General features: G+C 36.4%; 1 protein-coding gene across 8 annotated transcripts in view; it reads left to right on the plus strand.

Annotated features, from left to right (window-relative positions):
• Positions 1-16,002, plus strand: part of PLXDC2 (plexin domain containing 2) — a 328,341-nt gene that overhangs the window by 266,251 nt on the left and 46,088 nt on the right. For all 8 annotated transcript variants that reach the window (XM_087917531.1, XM_087917532.1, XM_087917536.1 and 5 more), the window contains 3 exons: positions 1,668-1,786; positions 4,813-4,912; positions 13,583-13,678. In XM_087917531.1, the coding sequence (XP_087773657.1) occupies positions 1,668-1,786; positions 4,813-4,912; positions 13,583-13,678 (315 nt within the window). The remainder of the gene's footprint in view (positions 1-1,667; positions 1,787-4,812; positions 4,913-13,582; positions 13,679-16,002) is intronic.

Genomic DNA, 16,002 nt, shown 5'->3' on the forward strand with positions numbered 1-16,002 from the left:
CAAAACAACCTACCCCAAAATAATTAAAAACAGAAGTCAACATCCATTTATATCTACATATATATTGCACTCTATATAATGTTATGGTTTCTTGGAGAAATAAATACCTTTCATTCTCACAGAATTTCTTGCACACCAGAAACAAGGACCTTGTAGCACTTCATATTTTTACTGGATTCTAATTTCTATAATCAGACCAAGAGACAGGATTTCAGAAGTAATTTAAATTACATTCGGGTGAATGAAAACTGAGCTGTTTCTGGACTTAGTAGACGCCCCAGTGTTACTTTGTTGTACCATCCTCTTCTTCCAGATACTTTTTATCTGATTTTCCAGCCAAGCCAACCAGTCTGACATTTCCTGTAGTCTCTCCTCCAGGTATTAGCTAGGTGTAGCATATTTGATTTTCAACTTCAGCTGCCTGTAACCATCAAGGTGGCCACATCTAGGGAAGCATGAGTCAAGTGACAATTATTCTTCAGTAATAGAGGTTGATATTCTTGATATCTTACATTTCTAAAACTTACAGACTGTTAGTCAGATAACTCCATGTAGTTAATATTTCTAATCCAAACTGCATATTTATTCCACTGAGTTAAGTTCCCATGACAAAACACTGCAATTTTAACTTGCCATAGCCTTTATGAAATGTAATGCTAAATAGATACAGAAATATTGTTGTCAATTGTGTTTAAAGAAATTTGAAAAATATGTTGACAATTGGATAAATATGTACCATAATTGGTAGACCCACTAGATACATGGAGCCTACAGATTTACCATATGTCTTGCATTAAATATTTTTGGAGAATTAGAGCCTCAAATAACAATAGCACTTAGACCTAGATGCTGCCCATCCTGCTTTACAACGCTCTCTGAGTGTCAATACATTGCCTCCAACAATCTGAATCCTCATTTTATTGATATAGTAAGGATGGAAGCTGAATCAACCTTGAGCTCATCAGGATTGAACTCCATGCTATATGCAGGGTTTCCCTGAAATAATGCATTCTAATCACTGCGCTACCAGGGCTGCTTTTGCAAGACAGCTATATTGTCTCTGCATGAAAAAGAATTCTGTAGATCCTTGGGAGCTTTTAATATACACACAGGATATTTAGAGGGAGCTGAAAGAAAATATATATAAATCTAATTATAATGAAATTGTTTCTTATATTGGATGTACAACTTCCATGTTCTTTGAGCTTATTTTCAGATAAGTGTTTGTTACTGCTTTGGCTCCTTTGCACATTAGCCATTCAATTGATGATGTATTTCAATTCATAGTATCTTTTGTTATACAAAAAAATGTTATTTCCAGTACTTCTGGAAAGTCACTGGTACTGATTATTTCCATAAATTAGTTAGAAAATGTTGAAATAAACCTGAATTTTACATCTCCTTATGTTGTTCAATATTTCATAAGAGGGTGTAATTACACTTCCTGTATAATGTTTGTTTTAGAAGATAATTACTACTTGAGTTGTGGTAGTATGATTAGTCTACCCCAATCTAGGCTGTCCTATGTTATGGCTTACACTGACAACAGATTCTAGATATTCAGGTAATTTTGTAAGGTATCAAAGTCAAGGAAGTTGAATTAATTTATTAAATTACAATCATATACTTTCCTCCAGTATTTTTGTCTCTTTTTCTCAACTTGACAGGCACTGCACTAGTTGTTCAATGGGATCATGTACATCTACAAGATAACTACAACCTGGGCAGTTTCACTTTTCAGGCAACTCTTCTCAATGATGGCCGTATAATTTTTGGCTATAAAGAGGTGAGTCTGATCAGGTAATGAATTGTTTCACTTCAGAAAAAAAAACAGAAATAGGATGGAAATCCACCTCCTGGATTTCTCCTGGCAAATCCCAAAGAGAGAATCCTCTGGGAAGCTTGGTAGGAAAAGAAGGAGGGAGGGAGGGTTTCTGCCATGATCGGTTGTTTGGCGAGGAATTAGGACTTCAGAAAAAAAACATGTAATAAATATAAATTCAAGATCAAATAAAAATTTTCACATGATAAAAATTCTAGAGATCATTTATCTTTTAGTTTCTAGGATCTAAGGTGTACAGATGGATACTATTATAAAATAGAAACACTTGGTTTTTGTATGAGGAAGAGAGAGCTAAGAGATATAATGGAAAGTAAAATCTCTTGTATATTAGGCATAGCCATTGAAACAGAAATAGATGATCTGTGCTCATCCAATTGTTGCCAAATTACAAGTATCAGCATTCCTATTTGTAAATGATGTCGGGAGCTCTAGATAATCAACATTTAGAAAACATCACCTTCTCCACTCTTGATGTTAGACATCACAGGTCAAAAGTAACAATTGGTTATGAGTCTTAATGTACATGTTTGGTCTGGCTCTACTGCCTAATCTTCTATTCATGTGCCTATCAAACAGCAAAGGTTTTGATAGAAAATGTGGGGCTGTTGAGATACAATATAACATTACATTAGAATGTTCCACACTTTTTGTTTCTGCCTTGATCCATCCAGCTCTGATGACTTACATTTGGCAGCTGCTTGTAACACACTCTTGAAACACATTGCATCATCTCACTTTATTTGTTAGAACATACCTCATTCTGTTCAGAAAAAAAATTTACTGGATGAAACAACTATAGATTTTATTCCTGACAAGGAAAATAAAATGGATGCAAACAAATATCATCACAAGCATCAGAAACACTAATGTGCTACTGTGAGCTTCAGATCTCCTCATCCTCTCCTTTTGGTTGCAAAATAGTTAAAAGAATCTGATGATAGTCAATATAAAGCTTTAAAAGGTAAATGTGGGATTTATATGCTCGGGAAGAGAGAAAACATCTTTGGTATTCAACTGCTCTCTGGATTTTATAACAGTAATAGCTTCTTTCGATGATCCTGGAAGATAAAATTAAACAAATGAAGTCAGTAGAGATATCAATAGGGATAAAGAATTGGATTAAAACACTAGTTTGATATCCTGATTTGATGACTCTTATTAATATAAATCAGTTCCCACTTAAACAACTCAGGAAATACATAGTGTCAAATAGAAATATTCCACATTTTTCCTTTTAGTTCAATTTGATAAAAAGGGACTTTGGGAGTTGATATTTTACATTTGTTTAAATGCAAGATAGCCAAAACTATTTATAATTATCCTGGTTTTTTTAAAAAAAGAAGAATTATCTGTCCAGCAATCTGCAGCTTCCTTGGTGGTTAAATGCCTAAAGAAGACTTAGGGCTAGACCATTCCTCTTTTTTTAAAAAAAGCCACACTTATAAGACAATCCTGCTCTTGAAAATAGTTGAATAACAATTAGATTCACCCTGGTTTGGAACCAACTATGACTAGAAGCTTTCATGGAGAAGCTTTCATTCGCCATTTGTCATGTGGGAAGGACGAACATATGAGCCCAAAGCATGGACCTAATAATTATAAATAGGCTGTAGGGATATGTGAATGTACTTCATCTGTAATCTTTTGTAATTTAGTTAAGATTACATAAAATTATATAAAATAATAATGAAATCGGGCCAGTTAAATTTACAAGTCAACATTGAAAATTTTTGTTCTGTGTCTACCTCTTAAAACAGAAAACATTGTTCTCTGCTTCAAGTCTAGTTTCTGTTTTGTTCTTTTACCGCCCTGACCCCCAACCCTAATCTTTCCTCCAGCACATTCTACAAAAATAGTAAATAGCTTTTACAGGATTGAGGATCTCATTGCTGCCTTAAAGAGCAGGTAAAGCTTTCACATTAAGCAAATTTAGAAAAATGTATGGAATACATTGGACTATACTGGACTATTATTAATTTGATTAGGAAAGAAACAGTTGTATTTCTGAACATTAGCATAGCTTGTAAACCTTTCTACTATTTACTCTAAAATTAAAAGAATCTTGAAAAGCAAATTACTTCAAAACCAGCCTTTCCTTGGATGTTTAAAATGCAAAGACCAATGTCCCCCTTAATTTAGACAGTCCAAATGGATTGACATTTTGCTGCTCCCCAGAATTAACAGAATTTCTATAAAATATTCAGTAACAGAAATGGAATTTGTTTCCCATCATATTTATTTTCTTTCTGTCTTTGTGCAGAATTATATTTGTGCTCACAAAACAACATTAGGAAAAAAGCTATTTACACAATAAGCAAATTAAACTGTTTGACAAAAATATTTATTGTATTTCAAGTTTTTGTGAGTTTTGTTCCTAGAGTGATCTAACAATGAAGTCTATTGGTGACAGACTTGAAAACATAATTGCTGAAATACTTACATGAAATTGGTGAGCAGGTCTGCCAAAACTTTAAATATTAGCTTTCATCTCATTGTATTTTTTATTGTATAATGTTTTCTCATCCCCAACTGAATGTACTCTTTTTTGAAAGTTTAATCAGTTTAATGTTGTATAGAAAATTTGTGGAGAGCAGTTATAAATAAACTCCATTTCTGATAAAAGCAGAGCCCAGTAGCAAGTAGAGGGAGATGTAATGGTATGTGGAAATGTTCTTCAGAGACAGGAAAAAGAGCCTGATATTAGCCCTTCCAGTAGTCCAGATAAGCACAAGTATGAATACTAACTCTGCTTTTGTTGTTAGGTTCCATTAACACAGGTTTGCAATACTGAAAATGTTCCTCCCCTCCTTTCCTTTTACTCTACATAAAGCTAAGGAGGATCAGGTTACCATGTGTGAACCTTGTTCAGCATTTGATTACATTTTATAATATGGCATGTTAGTGATAAATAGATACTATCAAAAATTGATTGTCTCAAAAACTTATCTCTTTTATCCCTTTTTTGGCAGATTCCTGTCTCAGTGACACAGATAAGTTCAACTAATCATCCTGTTAAAGTGGGGCTGTCAGATGCATTTGTGGTTCTCCACAGGATCCAGCAAATTCCTAGTATGTTGTTACTGAATGTAACATGAGACAATATGATTTATTGTGAGAGCAAAATAGATTAAAGGAGATTAAAATGTTTTAAATAAACAAGATCAGAAGTTTTATTAGGTTCAGATAACTAATTTAAATATAATTTTACTTGGCTTATAACTCCCAATGTGATTCTACATCACTTCTTGTCAGCTATTCAAAAAGTTCCTCAAGATTCTCTGTAGTTCAATACAGCTATTTTACAGGATTTTTGTTATTTCTATTGAAGGAACAACAAAGAACTTGGATAAAAGATTTTCACTGTAATAAAAAAAGAAAATTTCATAAAATGGAATTTCTGCTTGTAAGATATATGCAATTTCTTTATTCCACTGAGAGAGCTTAGAGGGACTTTTTCCTTTAAGATTACCTAAGAATAAACAGTACAAGATATCCTTTATTTTACTGTTAATATTTAGACTAGCTCAACTCCTGTGTCCCTAGGGACATATCCATATAATTTTCTTAACGAAAGTATGGACTTTTAGCTTTCTGACTGGTTTGGATATTTTTTAACTTAACAATCTAATCTATAACCCTAATATTCATTTGTCGTCTTCTAAGTATTAATGAGGCCTAGTCTCTTATCATTAAGAAATGCATTTCTTTATAGGTTAAAAATATTTGGATTATATCATCTTTGGAATCACTGTTCTGTTTTATATTAAATAATACAATTTGCATTTAGTCCTTTCCCCAAAGTTCTCCTTTTACCTAGTGTTAGGATCAGTACCTGATAATAAGGGTGTTAAATTATGTTGACTTTAAAATTGAACTTTGTGATATGTGTTTGTGCTGCAATTATACTGCCCCAATTAGATGTGTTACATTTTAAATTCATCCAAGGTATCTTTTTTCCCCACCTAGTTTAAAAAACAGATCCCAAAGAGGCGTGAGAACAATGAATCCCCCTGAAAGATCCATCTTGCCTAAATAATAAATTTACCCCCCATATACAAACAAGGACCAACCTAGATTCCCACAAAGAGCCAGCCAATCAGACAATTTCCTGCCTTGCAAGTGACAATTTCTGTAAAGTTTTACTGTTCAAGGTTCCTCTTTCTTCTAAAGCAGGCACTCAATGGTCATTACAGTAAACATGGTTCTAGTCTTGGTGTTGTGTTGTATAGATGTCTTCAATATAAGAAAGTAAAAGTAACAGTAGATTGGGTGTTGTACTCTGTGCAAGCTGTGCAAATATCCAGCAATTCCAGTCTCTCTGCATGCATCTACAAAATATCCTTTATTATTTTCATACAGCAGTAATCTGTGTCATACAGCTGTTTGTATACACAACATGGATAGCAATACAGCTAGACTTTCAAAAACTCAACCCTGTATTCAGTAGCCAGCTAATAGCAGAGATTTTACAGATTTAATGTGGGTTGATGGGTAGCTTTATTGCAAACAAGAAAGCAGTTGTTCATACAGACAAAATCTGCCTGTAACATGTCTTACAAGTTAACCCACACATATGCCTGCTGCCTGCCTGCCTGCTTACTTGCTTCAAGATTTAAATTGTATGTATTTTCTCCCTTGCTTCCAATTAAATGGACTTGATATTTTTCCCCCAGCCTTGAGAGCCAGAATAATTTGTTCCAATGTCTATCTACCCTGAAAATATTTCTTCCATGCCTTGCCACTTCATCATTTACATTGGGAAAGGTTGCTACTTGACCATCTGTATTTTTTGGCACTTCCTCCATGATTGCCAGGCTCTCATTCAAACAACCTAATTGGACAGCTACGAGGGAATGCAGCCTCACTGGGAAGGTTGTTCCATAGCATACTTGCCCCAATAAATAATCATTTTCTTCAGTGTCACATAGACCCAGGCAGCCACTAATCACTCAACTAAACAATTATTGTTCTGGGTTATGGAGCAATAATGTTTACTGACAAGGTGTCAATCAAACAAAATGCAAGCTGCCAGAGAATGTGGAACTGGGAAGCCTTATATTGTATTCTAACAGCTATGATGAGCTCTTAGGGTGTGATATCTATCCTGTGCGTGCTTATTTGGGAAGAAGGATCCCAGTTATCCCATGAATATTGCCCTTTTATATCAGTCATGAGCATTTGCAGAAATTGTGTTGTTTGCTTGTGTTTTATAAGTAGTACTTTCTAGAGCAGTGGCCCACGGGGTGCTTAAATCCAGCCTGTGGGGCTGGCCTACGGTGCCTCTGTTGGATAAAACTGGCTATGTATGAGGGGGCCTTGTTTTCAATCTCCTTGGTCTCCTGAAGCATTCTGTTGGCCAGAAACAGGCTGAAAATGGCCAAAAATATGGGTCCAAAACAGGCCAAAAAACAGGCCCAAAGGGGGTCCAAAATGGCTGAAAAATGGGCCAAAAAAGTCCCCCAAACAGGCCACCAGGTTTTTTACCAACAGAGTGCTACAAGAGGCCATGGAGGGCAAAAACGAAGTGCAGGGAACCACATGCAGACTTCCCATGCCCTATTTTGGCCAGCAGGAAGCATCCATACTGCCCATCCCCCCCCCACCAGCCCTTAGAGGAAAAGTACAATGCTGATCTGGCCCTTGAAGAAATACAGTTTGACATCCCTGTTCTAGAGGTATGGCGCATACTCTCATGAGCATACAGTAATTCAAACAGGCTTATTCATATTAAAAATTTCAATTTTGTGCAAATATACATACATACATACATACATACATACATGCATATCTATATATATCTATATATATGTTTTCTGAGGTTCTCGCGGGTATTTGTATGTGGATCTTTGGTTGTTCGGGTTTTCTCCCGCGTAAGATTCGAAGTATCTAGGCAACGTTTCGATGAAGTCTCATTCATCATCTTCAGGCTTCTGTCTCCGGCTCTGTGCTTCTCAGAGTGATGTGAGGTTGCAGCTGCTTCTTCCTTTTAACTGCTAGTGGGGTGGGACTTGATTGGGTGGGGCTTGGCTGTGTTCTGATTGGGTGGGGGTGTGTTCTCATTGGTAGGGGTTTGGCTGTGTTCTGATTGGTTGGGGGTTAGCCGTGTTCTGATTGGTTGGAGGCGTGTTCTGTTCAGGTGGGGCTTGGTTGTGCTCAGGTTAGTCTTAGTTGCTGGGGGATTTGAGTTGGTGAGCTGTGATCTTGCTGTTTGGCTTCGAGTTCGTGGTCGTGCTGCATCTTCATAGTGGGTGTCGGTTTGCTTCATGTATGGCTCGGAGGGGTTTGAAGTGGATAGTGATGCAGCTGCAGTGCAGCTTCTGGTCCATGGTCGTGTCTCATCTTCTGAGTGGGTGTGAGGCTGTTTTCTACATGGAAGTGTGGTGGTGGCATCTTGTGTGGCTCTCATGGGTGTGGGTCTGGTGTCTTTCTTCATGTTAGGTACTCGTCTGTTCATGAGGGCGGGTTTCCAAATGGCTGGAAGGCGGGAGGTGTCATAATCTGGCCACACGGGAAAGAAAAACTGAACAACTTCCTCACACACCTCAACAGCCTACACCCCAAAATACAATTCACCATGGAAACAGAAGCCAACAATCAACTTCCCTTCCTAGATGTCTTGGTATACAAAAGATCCAATGGCTCCCTAGGACACACCATCTACCAGAAGAAAACACATACAAACCGCTATCTACATGCACTCTCACACCACCACCCAGCACAGATCAATTCCGTAGCTCATCTCCAGAACAAAATGCTTAGCCGATGAACAACACCAAAAAACCGAACTACACACTCTCACCAACGTACTTACAGCCAATGGATTCCAAAGAAAGAAGATTACCCACCTAATCCAAAAAGAAACCCCAACCAAAATCCAAGACAGAGAACAAGAAAACGGCAAAGCCCTCCTCCCATATATAAAAGGCACTACAGACAAAATTAGCAAGATCCTCCAAAAACACAACATCAAAACAGCATTCTGCACAAACAGAAAAATATCCACCATCCTAAGAAACCCCAAAGACAAAATCGAATTAGAAACCAAGGAGTATATGAAATCCCCTGCACTGCCTGCCCTACCACATACATTGGACAAACTAACAGAAGAATAAGTGCACGCATTGAAGAACATAAGAACTCAATCAAAAAAGAAGAAACGACCTCTTCCCTGGTCCGACACCTCAAAGCCACAGGACATGAAATTGATTTTAAAAATACCAGAACTATCGCCAAAACCGAACACTTCAACAGCAGAATAATCAGAGAAGCCATAGAGATAGAAAAACGCCCACACAGCATGAACAAACGAGATGACACCTCCCGCCTTCCAGCCATTTGGAAACCCGCCCTCATGAACAGACGAGTACCTAACATGAAGAAAGACACCAGACCCACATACATAACATGCACACAGGTTGGCACAAAGGGGTTTGAATGGCTATTAAAGGTAACCATCCTCACCTGTGATCTGTTTGCTTGTAATTAGTGTGTGTGTAAAAAAGGTCAATGAGTTCCTGGACTCCTGACAGACCCTTGCATCTTTCATCCAGTGTAGCACTGACATTTCTGGCTTTTGAGTCATGGGGAAAGCAAAAGAATTGTCAAAGGACCTGCGGGAAAAGATAGTTGAACTGTATAAAACAGGAAAGGGATATAAAAAGATATCCAAGGAATTGAGAATGCCAATCAGCAGTGTTCAAAAACTAATCAAGAAGTGGAAAATGAGGGGTTCTGTTGAAACCAAACCACGGTCAGGTAGACCAACTAAAATTTCAGCCACAACTGCCAGGAAATTTTTTGGGTATGCAAAGAAAAACCCACAAATAACTTCAGGTGAAATACGTGGTGTAGCTGTTTCAAGATGTAGAATAAGGGGGCACTGGAAGAAAGATGGGCTGCATGGTCAAGTCTCCAGAAAAAAGCCATAACTACACAAATGCCACAAAGTATCCACCTTACATTACGCAAAACAGCACAGAGACGAGCCTCAAACCTTTTGGCACAAAGTCATTTGGAGCAATGAGACCAAAATTGAGCTTTTTGGCCACAACCATAAATACTACATTTGGAGAGGAGTCAACAAGGCCTATGATGAAAAGTACACCATTCCTACTGTGAAACATGGAGGTAGATCGCTGATGTTTTGGGGATGTGTGAGCTACAAAGGCACAGGAAATTTCATCAGAATTGATGGCAAGGTGAATGCAGTATGTTATCAAAAGATACTGGAGGAAAATTTGCATTCATCAGCCCGGAAGCTGCGCATGATGCATACTTGGACATTCTAACATGACAGTGATCTTAAACACAAGGCCAGGTCGACCTGTCATTGGCTACAGCAGAATAAAGTGAAGGTTCTGGAGTGGTCATCTCAGTCTCCTGACCTCAATATAATTGAGCCACTCTGGGGAGATCTCAAACATGCAGTTCATGCAAGACAGCCCAATAATTTATAGGAACTGGAGGCTTTTTGCCAGGAAGAATGGGCAGCTTTACCATCTGAGAAGATAAAGAGCCTCATCCACACATACCACAAAAGACTTCAAGCTGTCATTGACGTTAAAAGGGCAATATACCGTATTAAGAACTGGGGTATGTAAACTTTTGATCAGGGTCATTTGGGTAGTTTCTGTTGTCATAATAATTTTAAAAAAGTAAACAGTTGATTGATAATAAATGGCTTCAGCCAACTATTAACCATGAGTGAAAGAAAAGTTTTGTGTTATCATTCATATTCTCTGAAAAATGGCCAAAAAATCATAAATTCTGCCAGGGTATGTAAACTTACAACCACAATTGTACATACTGTATTCACACATAGGAGATTTCTTCACAAGTGGTGGTCTTTTCATATGTTCACTCAAAGAAAGGCAGTCCAGTAATAATAACTGCTGACCAAAATAACATTTATTTCTTCAGCTACTTTTAACTAGCCAGTTGGAAAGTAGATAGTGTGGTGATGAGGGTGATAATCATAATTTATATCAGAATGACAAAAGACTATTGAACAGGATGGATTGGCAGGAAACATTGAAGAAAAGTTCTAGGTTACTCAGTGCAAAGCAACTAGAATTAAATAGTGAATTAGTTTTATTCTAATCTTGCTATCATTTCTACCAACCTGTGTAAATGACAACCACACTGGATTTTGTTAATTTAAAAAACCTCTAGAATGTAGATTTTCACATCTGTCAGTTGTTTATTGATATATTGATGTCAGGATTCCAGCAATTGCTCCAATTGATTTATGAACAGTACCATAAAATAATGCAAGTACTATCTCACTACTATATCAATTCTATGTCACTTTCACTTGAAATGGCCTCTTTTGGTGCAGATATATCAATCTCAATCTAATTTTAAATCTGGATCAAGTCTTGTTTTCCAGAATAGAAGTTACAGGAGAATAATTCTGATCTGGTCAGGAGAAGTAGGAGATTGTGAATTCAAAATAATGCTCTCAGAGAGGTTGGTGTATGGGTTAAATGTGGGTGAAATGATGTTCACTGCTCTGAAATCCAATCATTTAAAGTTACGATGGTGCTGAAAAAGTAACTTCATCAACAGTTCTTGCACTTTAAACCATTGCAATTTCCCCATAGTTTAATGATAACAATTCGGGCACTTCTCAACTGATGGACTTGTATGACTGTTGTTGTGTCCCACAAGCATGTGTCATTTGCATGTATCATAGTCAGCTTCCAACAAGCAGAGTCCAACAGGGAAGCCAGCAGTAAAATTTCAAGTCACTATGACATGATACCTCATTTTATAACCATGAACAATTCTTTAACAGTTACACAGAATTGAGGGCATAAGTCTGCTGTGGACATTTGATATCTCCTTTAACAAGCGCATTACTTAACATCAGAATTGCCAGTCTCAATTGTGGTCTGGTACAAGGAATATTCATACATAATGAAATATTATAAAATAATGAATAGTGATCCTCACTAATAGTGTTTGGAAGGAAAATAGGGCACTGTGTCCAGACAAGCATTAGTGGTTAAAAAAAACTAAAAGCAATTCCTTTTCTACATGTTCAAAAGCTTCTCCATCCAGAGAGTAGCAGACAAAAGCTCTAGTTTTTATCTTGTTTCTTAGACATGTATTGGCAGAATGTGGCTTTAGAGACAAACTCACATATTATTCTTTTTAATTTCCCATTATAGATGAGCACATTTCCTTCCAGATAATTGAGTTTGCTGTTTAATTTAGGGCTAGCTTAAACCTCACTGGTGAAAGCATTATATTTGCTCCCATCTCTGTTTGAGTCAGGGTTAACAGCCTGTTATATGAAAACAACTATTACCAGGGAAGACTGAAAATATATATTAAAAAATTCAGAACTAGAATTCTATTGTGTTTAGAGCTTCAAAAGCATAGAGTTAGAACAAATGGACTGAAACTGTGTTACTTTGTGCTGGATTTGAACAGGTTCATTGCCAAAAGAGGAAGACATTTTTCCAGCAGTATCTTGTCCATTAGCGTGTTTGTAAGTTGAAACAGTGAAGAATTACATTTGAGTGAACCCTTACCAATACAAGAAGCCAAAGACCCAGGAAAAAGAAAAAAAGTTGTTTTGTTTTTAAAAAGGAAACAAATGAATATATAAATAAAAGTGATGGCATTGTCACTTTGACTGAACCTTCCAGTGCTAAGAAGTTAGGAAAGATTAACAGAGGGTTTGCTGGTTACTTTTAAGCTTGCTTCTCAAAAGCAAGAAGTGTTTTAAGAAGGTATGTGATGAATCCCTGATTTAGTTTAGCAGAAGTGGAGTACAGTGGCTCACGTGATAAGGATGCCTGGCAGACAATTGGTAGAGTTGTGTTCAAAACCCGGTTGCTGAATTACGGGGTGAGCTCTCATCACTTATTCTAGCTTCTGCTGACTCAGCAGTTTGAAAGCAGGGAACCACAAGTAAATAGATGGGAACCACTTCAGTGCACAGCCTGATGTGGACAAAAAGGAATCCCTAACTGAGCATCCCCTGGGCAACAGTGATGCCACCAGCTAATCCTCTCAACCCAGAAGACCTCAGTGTTCCCAATATGAATGTAATAGCAGAACAAAATTTGTTCCTTGGGAGATACTTATCCTAGGTTATCTTGTATTTCTAACAGGATAGCTACAATTTCATAGTTTGTAGTTTGGGTTATCTTCTCCAGTTATTATTGATACTGAAAGCTGGTTGATGATTTTTTTCCCAGTCTTCTCTGTGTCTTGTTGCAATTGCAATCAAGGTATGTTGGAAATGGCAGTAGAAATTTCTATCAAGATCTAGGAAATCCAGAACAAAATATAATTGATGGTTCTTAATTTCTTAATGACATCAATTTGTGTTACCACCATAACTTTAATATCTTTATCGCTGAACATCTTACAAACAAAATAATGTGTAGTAAAGCAAGCAGCAAATGGTGCAAAGTAATTTGATTTTTCTGTTAAGTAGCCTATATTTTTATAGTAAGCCATGTATGGTTTTGCAATGAATATTTTATTTTAGGAGAAGTGCTCTAGTGCCAACTCTACACTAATTTAAATTGTGACCCTATCCCAAACTTAATTTCAGCAAAAAGGAGGAAAATAATTCAATTTGTATGAAAATCATTAGTTTTTTTAAATGAATTTAACACACGAGTGATTTTAACAATACATATCTTGACTTGATAATAGAAAAATTTTATGACAATAAAGTTTAAGCAACATAACTCAGTACTAATGTATCTTTTCTTACAGATGTTCGTAGAAGAACAATCTATGAATATCACAAAGTAGAGCTTCAGATGTCAAAGGTCACCAATCTGTCAGCTGTTGAGATGATTCCTCTGCCCAGTAAGCTATATTTAATAAGCAGATAAAATACTATATTTTAAAGGTGTGGTTAAGACATACCACTTTTCTTTTATAATATTTGTTATGCATAAAAAAGAAGATATTTTTGCATTGTTGGCTAATAGTGTAAAATTACTTATGCAACCCTATTGATATTTAAGCCAGCACAATAATATAGTGGTAGATATAATGTGCTAATGTCATTTTCATATTTCCACTTTGACTTGGTAAATCCCATAGTTTTCACAAAATATCAGTATTATTTGGGTTCTAATATTTGTGTATCTACATTATTGTTGTAATGTACATCTATTTCTTATCTAGTCATTTCTCAGCTATTTGTTTTTTTCTTCCATGTGTGTGTTTGTGTGTATAATCATAAGGTTGCTTGCAAATTCAATAGATTCACACTTTTTGATAAAGTACAGTCTTCTAAAATATTATTGTTGACTAAGCCACATTAGAATGATTTGAACATCATATCAATCATGAATGATATACCACTATGAATAGGTTCAGAAAACATGCTAAGTGAAATATAAACATAAGGCATGGTATATGAACCCAATTATAGTTTAAAATATTTGAAGTAAAAGCATATATGCTGATTTTTGTTTGTATACCATCTTTTTGTGATGTGGCACTCTCAAGAAACATTACCTGTGCTGTCTACAGGAATATGAGCATTAATTCCTGCTACTTTTTAAAAATACACCAGATTGGAGGCAGCTGTAATATCCCTTCTCTAAGGATCTTACTTTGCCTGGTCTTGCTTGGAGGTGACATGGAATAATCAATAAAGTGCTGGTCTTAAATTAGATGTGCAAAAGTTCATAATACAAACATTATGATAGACCTCACTGTTTAAACTTGGATGAACTTTGCTTGTCTCACAGAATAAGCTACATTTATATCATTGGGCCTCCTCTATTATGGTGATAGCAGCTGAAGCTTCTTAAATACCAGGTCCACTAATTTTCCTGGATATTTGTATTCATTTGGTTCCTTTCAGTAGCTATGTTCACAGGAGTGGGAAGGAGGCAATCAGTGATAAAATCAATGTCACAATGCAAGACTTGCCTCTTTTGTACATGTGTTGTGATAGTATATACACATCCAAAGGGGTTATAGCTAACAGTATGGTATTGTTTTCATCATTTTGACAAAAGCAGCAGGTGCTTGCAGTTACCCATGTAGCTTAGATGAGAAATAGGCATGGAATTACAGAATAACGCTATTCGCTTTGAGAAAAACTGAGGGGCTTTGAAAGAATTATATCCATAAAAGAGAGGCAAACTTGGTTCAGATGTCAGTGCTTATATTATATTAGAACGCTGGTCCTCACAATTGTTAAAGTGTAATTTGTAATATAGAACTGTGGATACCATCTGGCTGATCCCTTCTCCCATCTATTTTCTTGATATTTCTATTGTCTGATTGCTTTTTTTATGGCTTTATTATAGGTTTATTTACTTGATTGATTGCCATAAATTCTAAATTTGTTACTCTGTGCCTTAAGATACTGATAGCCATCTGCTTGCCCTGCTCATTGATATATATCTATATATGACCCTTTACTGTCTCGAATTTCTTACATTGATCAAAACTAATTTGTATCAAAGAACTCTGTGGAATTTGTTTGTTTATTTATTCACTTAAAACAGTGAAAAGGTATATATGCACCTAGCAGAACAAGTGCTCTCTGTTAGAGGTTGGCCATCCATTATGGATATTGATGTGAGAAAATGTAAAAAACAAAAGAAGTAGACAAGCTTGGAATGGAAATTGCCCGTACCCAATCTGAAGAAACCAGACTCAGCAGCTGAACTATTTTTAATCCGGTTATACTACCCTACTACCACAGCTTTCAAATTCTTGTACAACATTGTTAGTAATTATTAGTAATCAGCAGAATAAGTATCCTGATGCTGTGCATATTATAGTGGGGGACTTTAAGCAGGCTGATTTAAATTCTATCAGCATGTTAAGTGTGCTACTAGAGGAGCAAACATATTGGACAAAGTATAACCAACATTAAACATGGCTATCAAGTTATACAATTACCAGTTACATTTGGGACAATCAGATCATATGTCACTGGTTTTAGCACCAGCATACATCCCTCTTAGGAGACAGGTTTGCCTATAATAAAGACAGTGAAATCTTGGCCAGACGATGCTTCCCAACAACTTCAGGATTGTTTTGAGAACACAAATTGGGACATTTTTTTACCACCCTGACCTAGAGGAGCACACTACAGCTGTTCTCTGCTATATCAAACATTGCACACATACTGTCACTGTGGATAAAAGTATTAGGATCTA

Source organism: Pseudonaja textilis, chromosome Z, assembly GCF_049901715.1.
Source record: "Pseudonaja textilis isolate UNSWEBS1 chromosome Z, rPseTex1.2, whole genome shotgun sequence".
Lineage (NCBI taxonomy): Eukaryota > Metazoa > Chordata > Lepidosauria > Squamata > Elapidae > Pseudonaja > Pseudonaja textilis.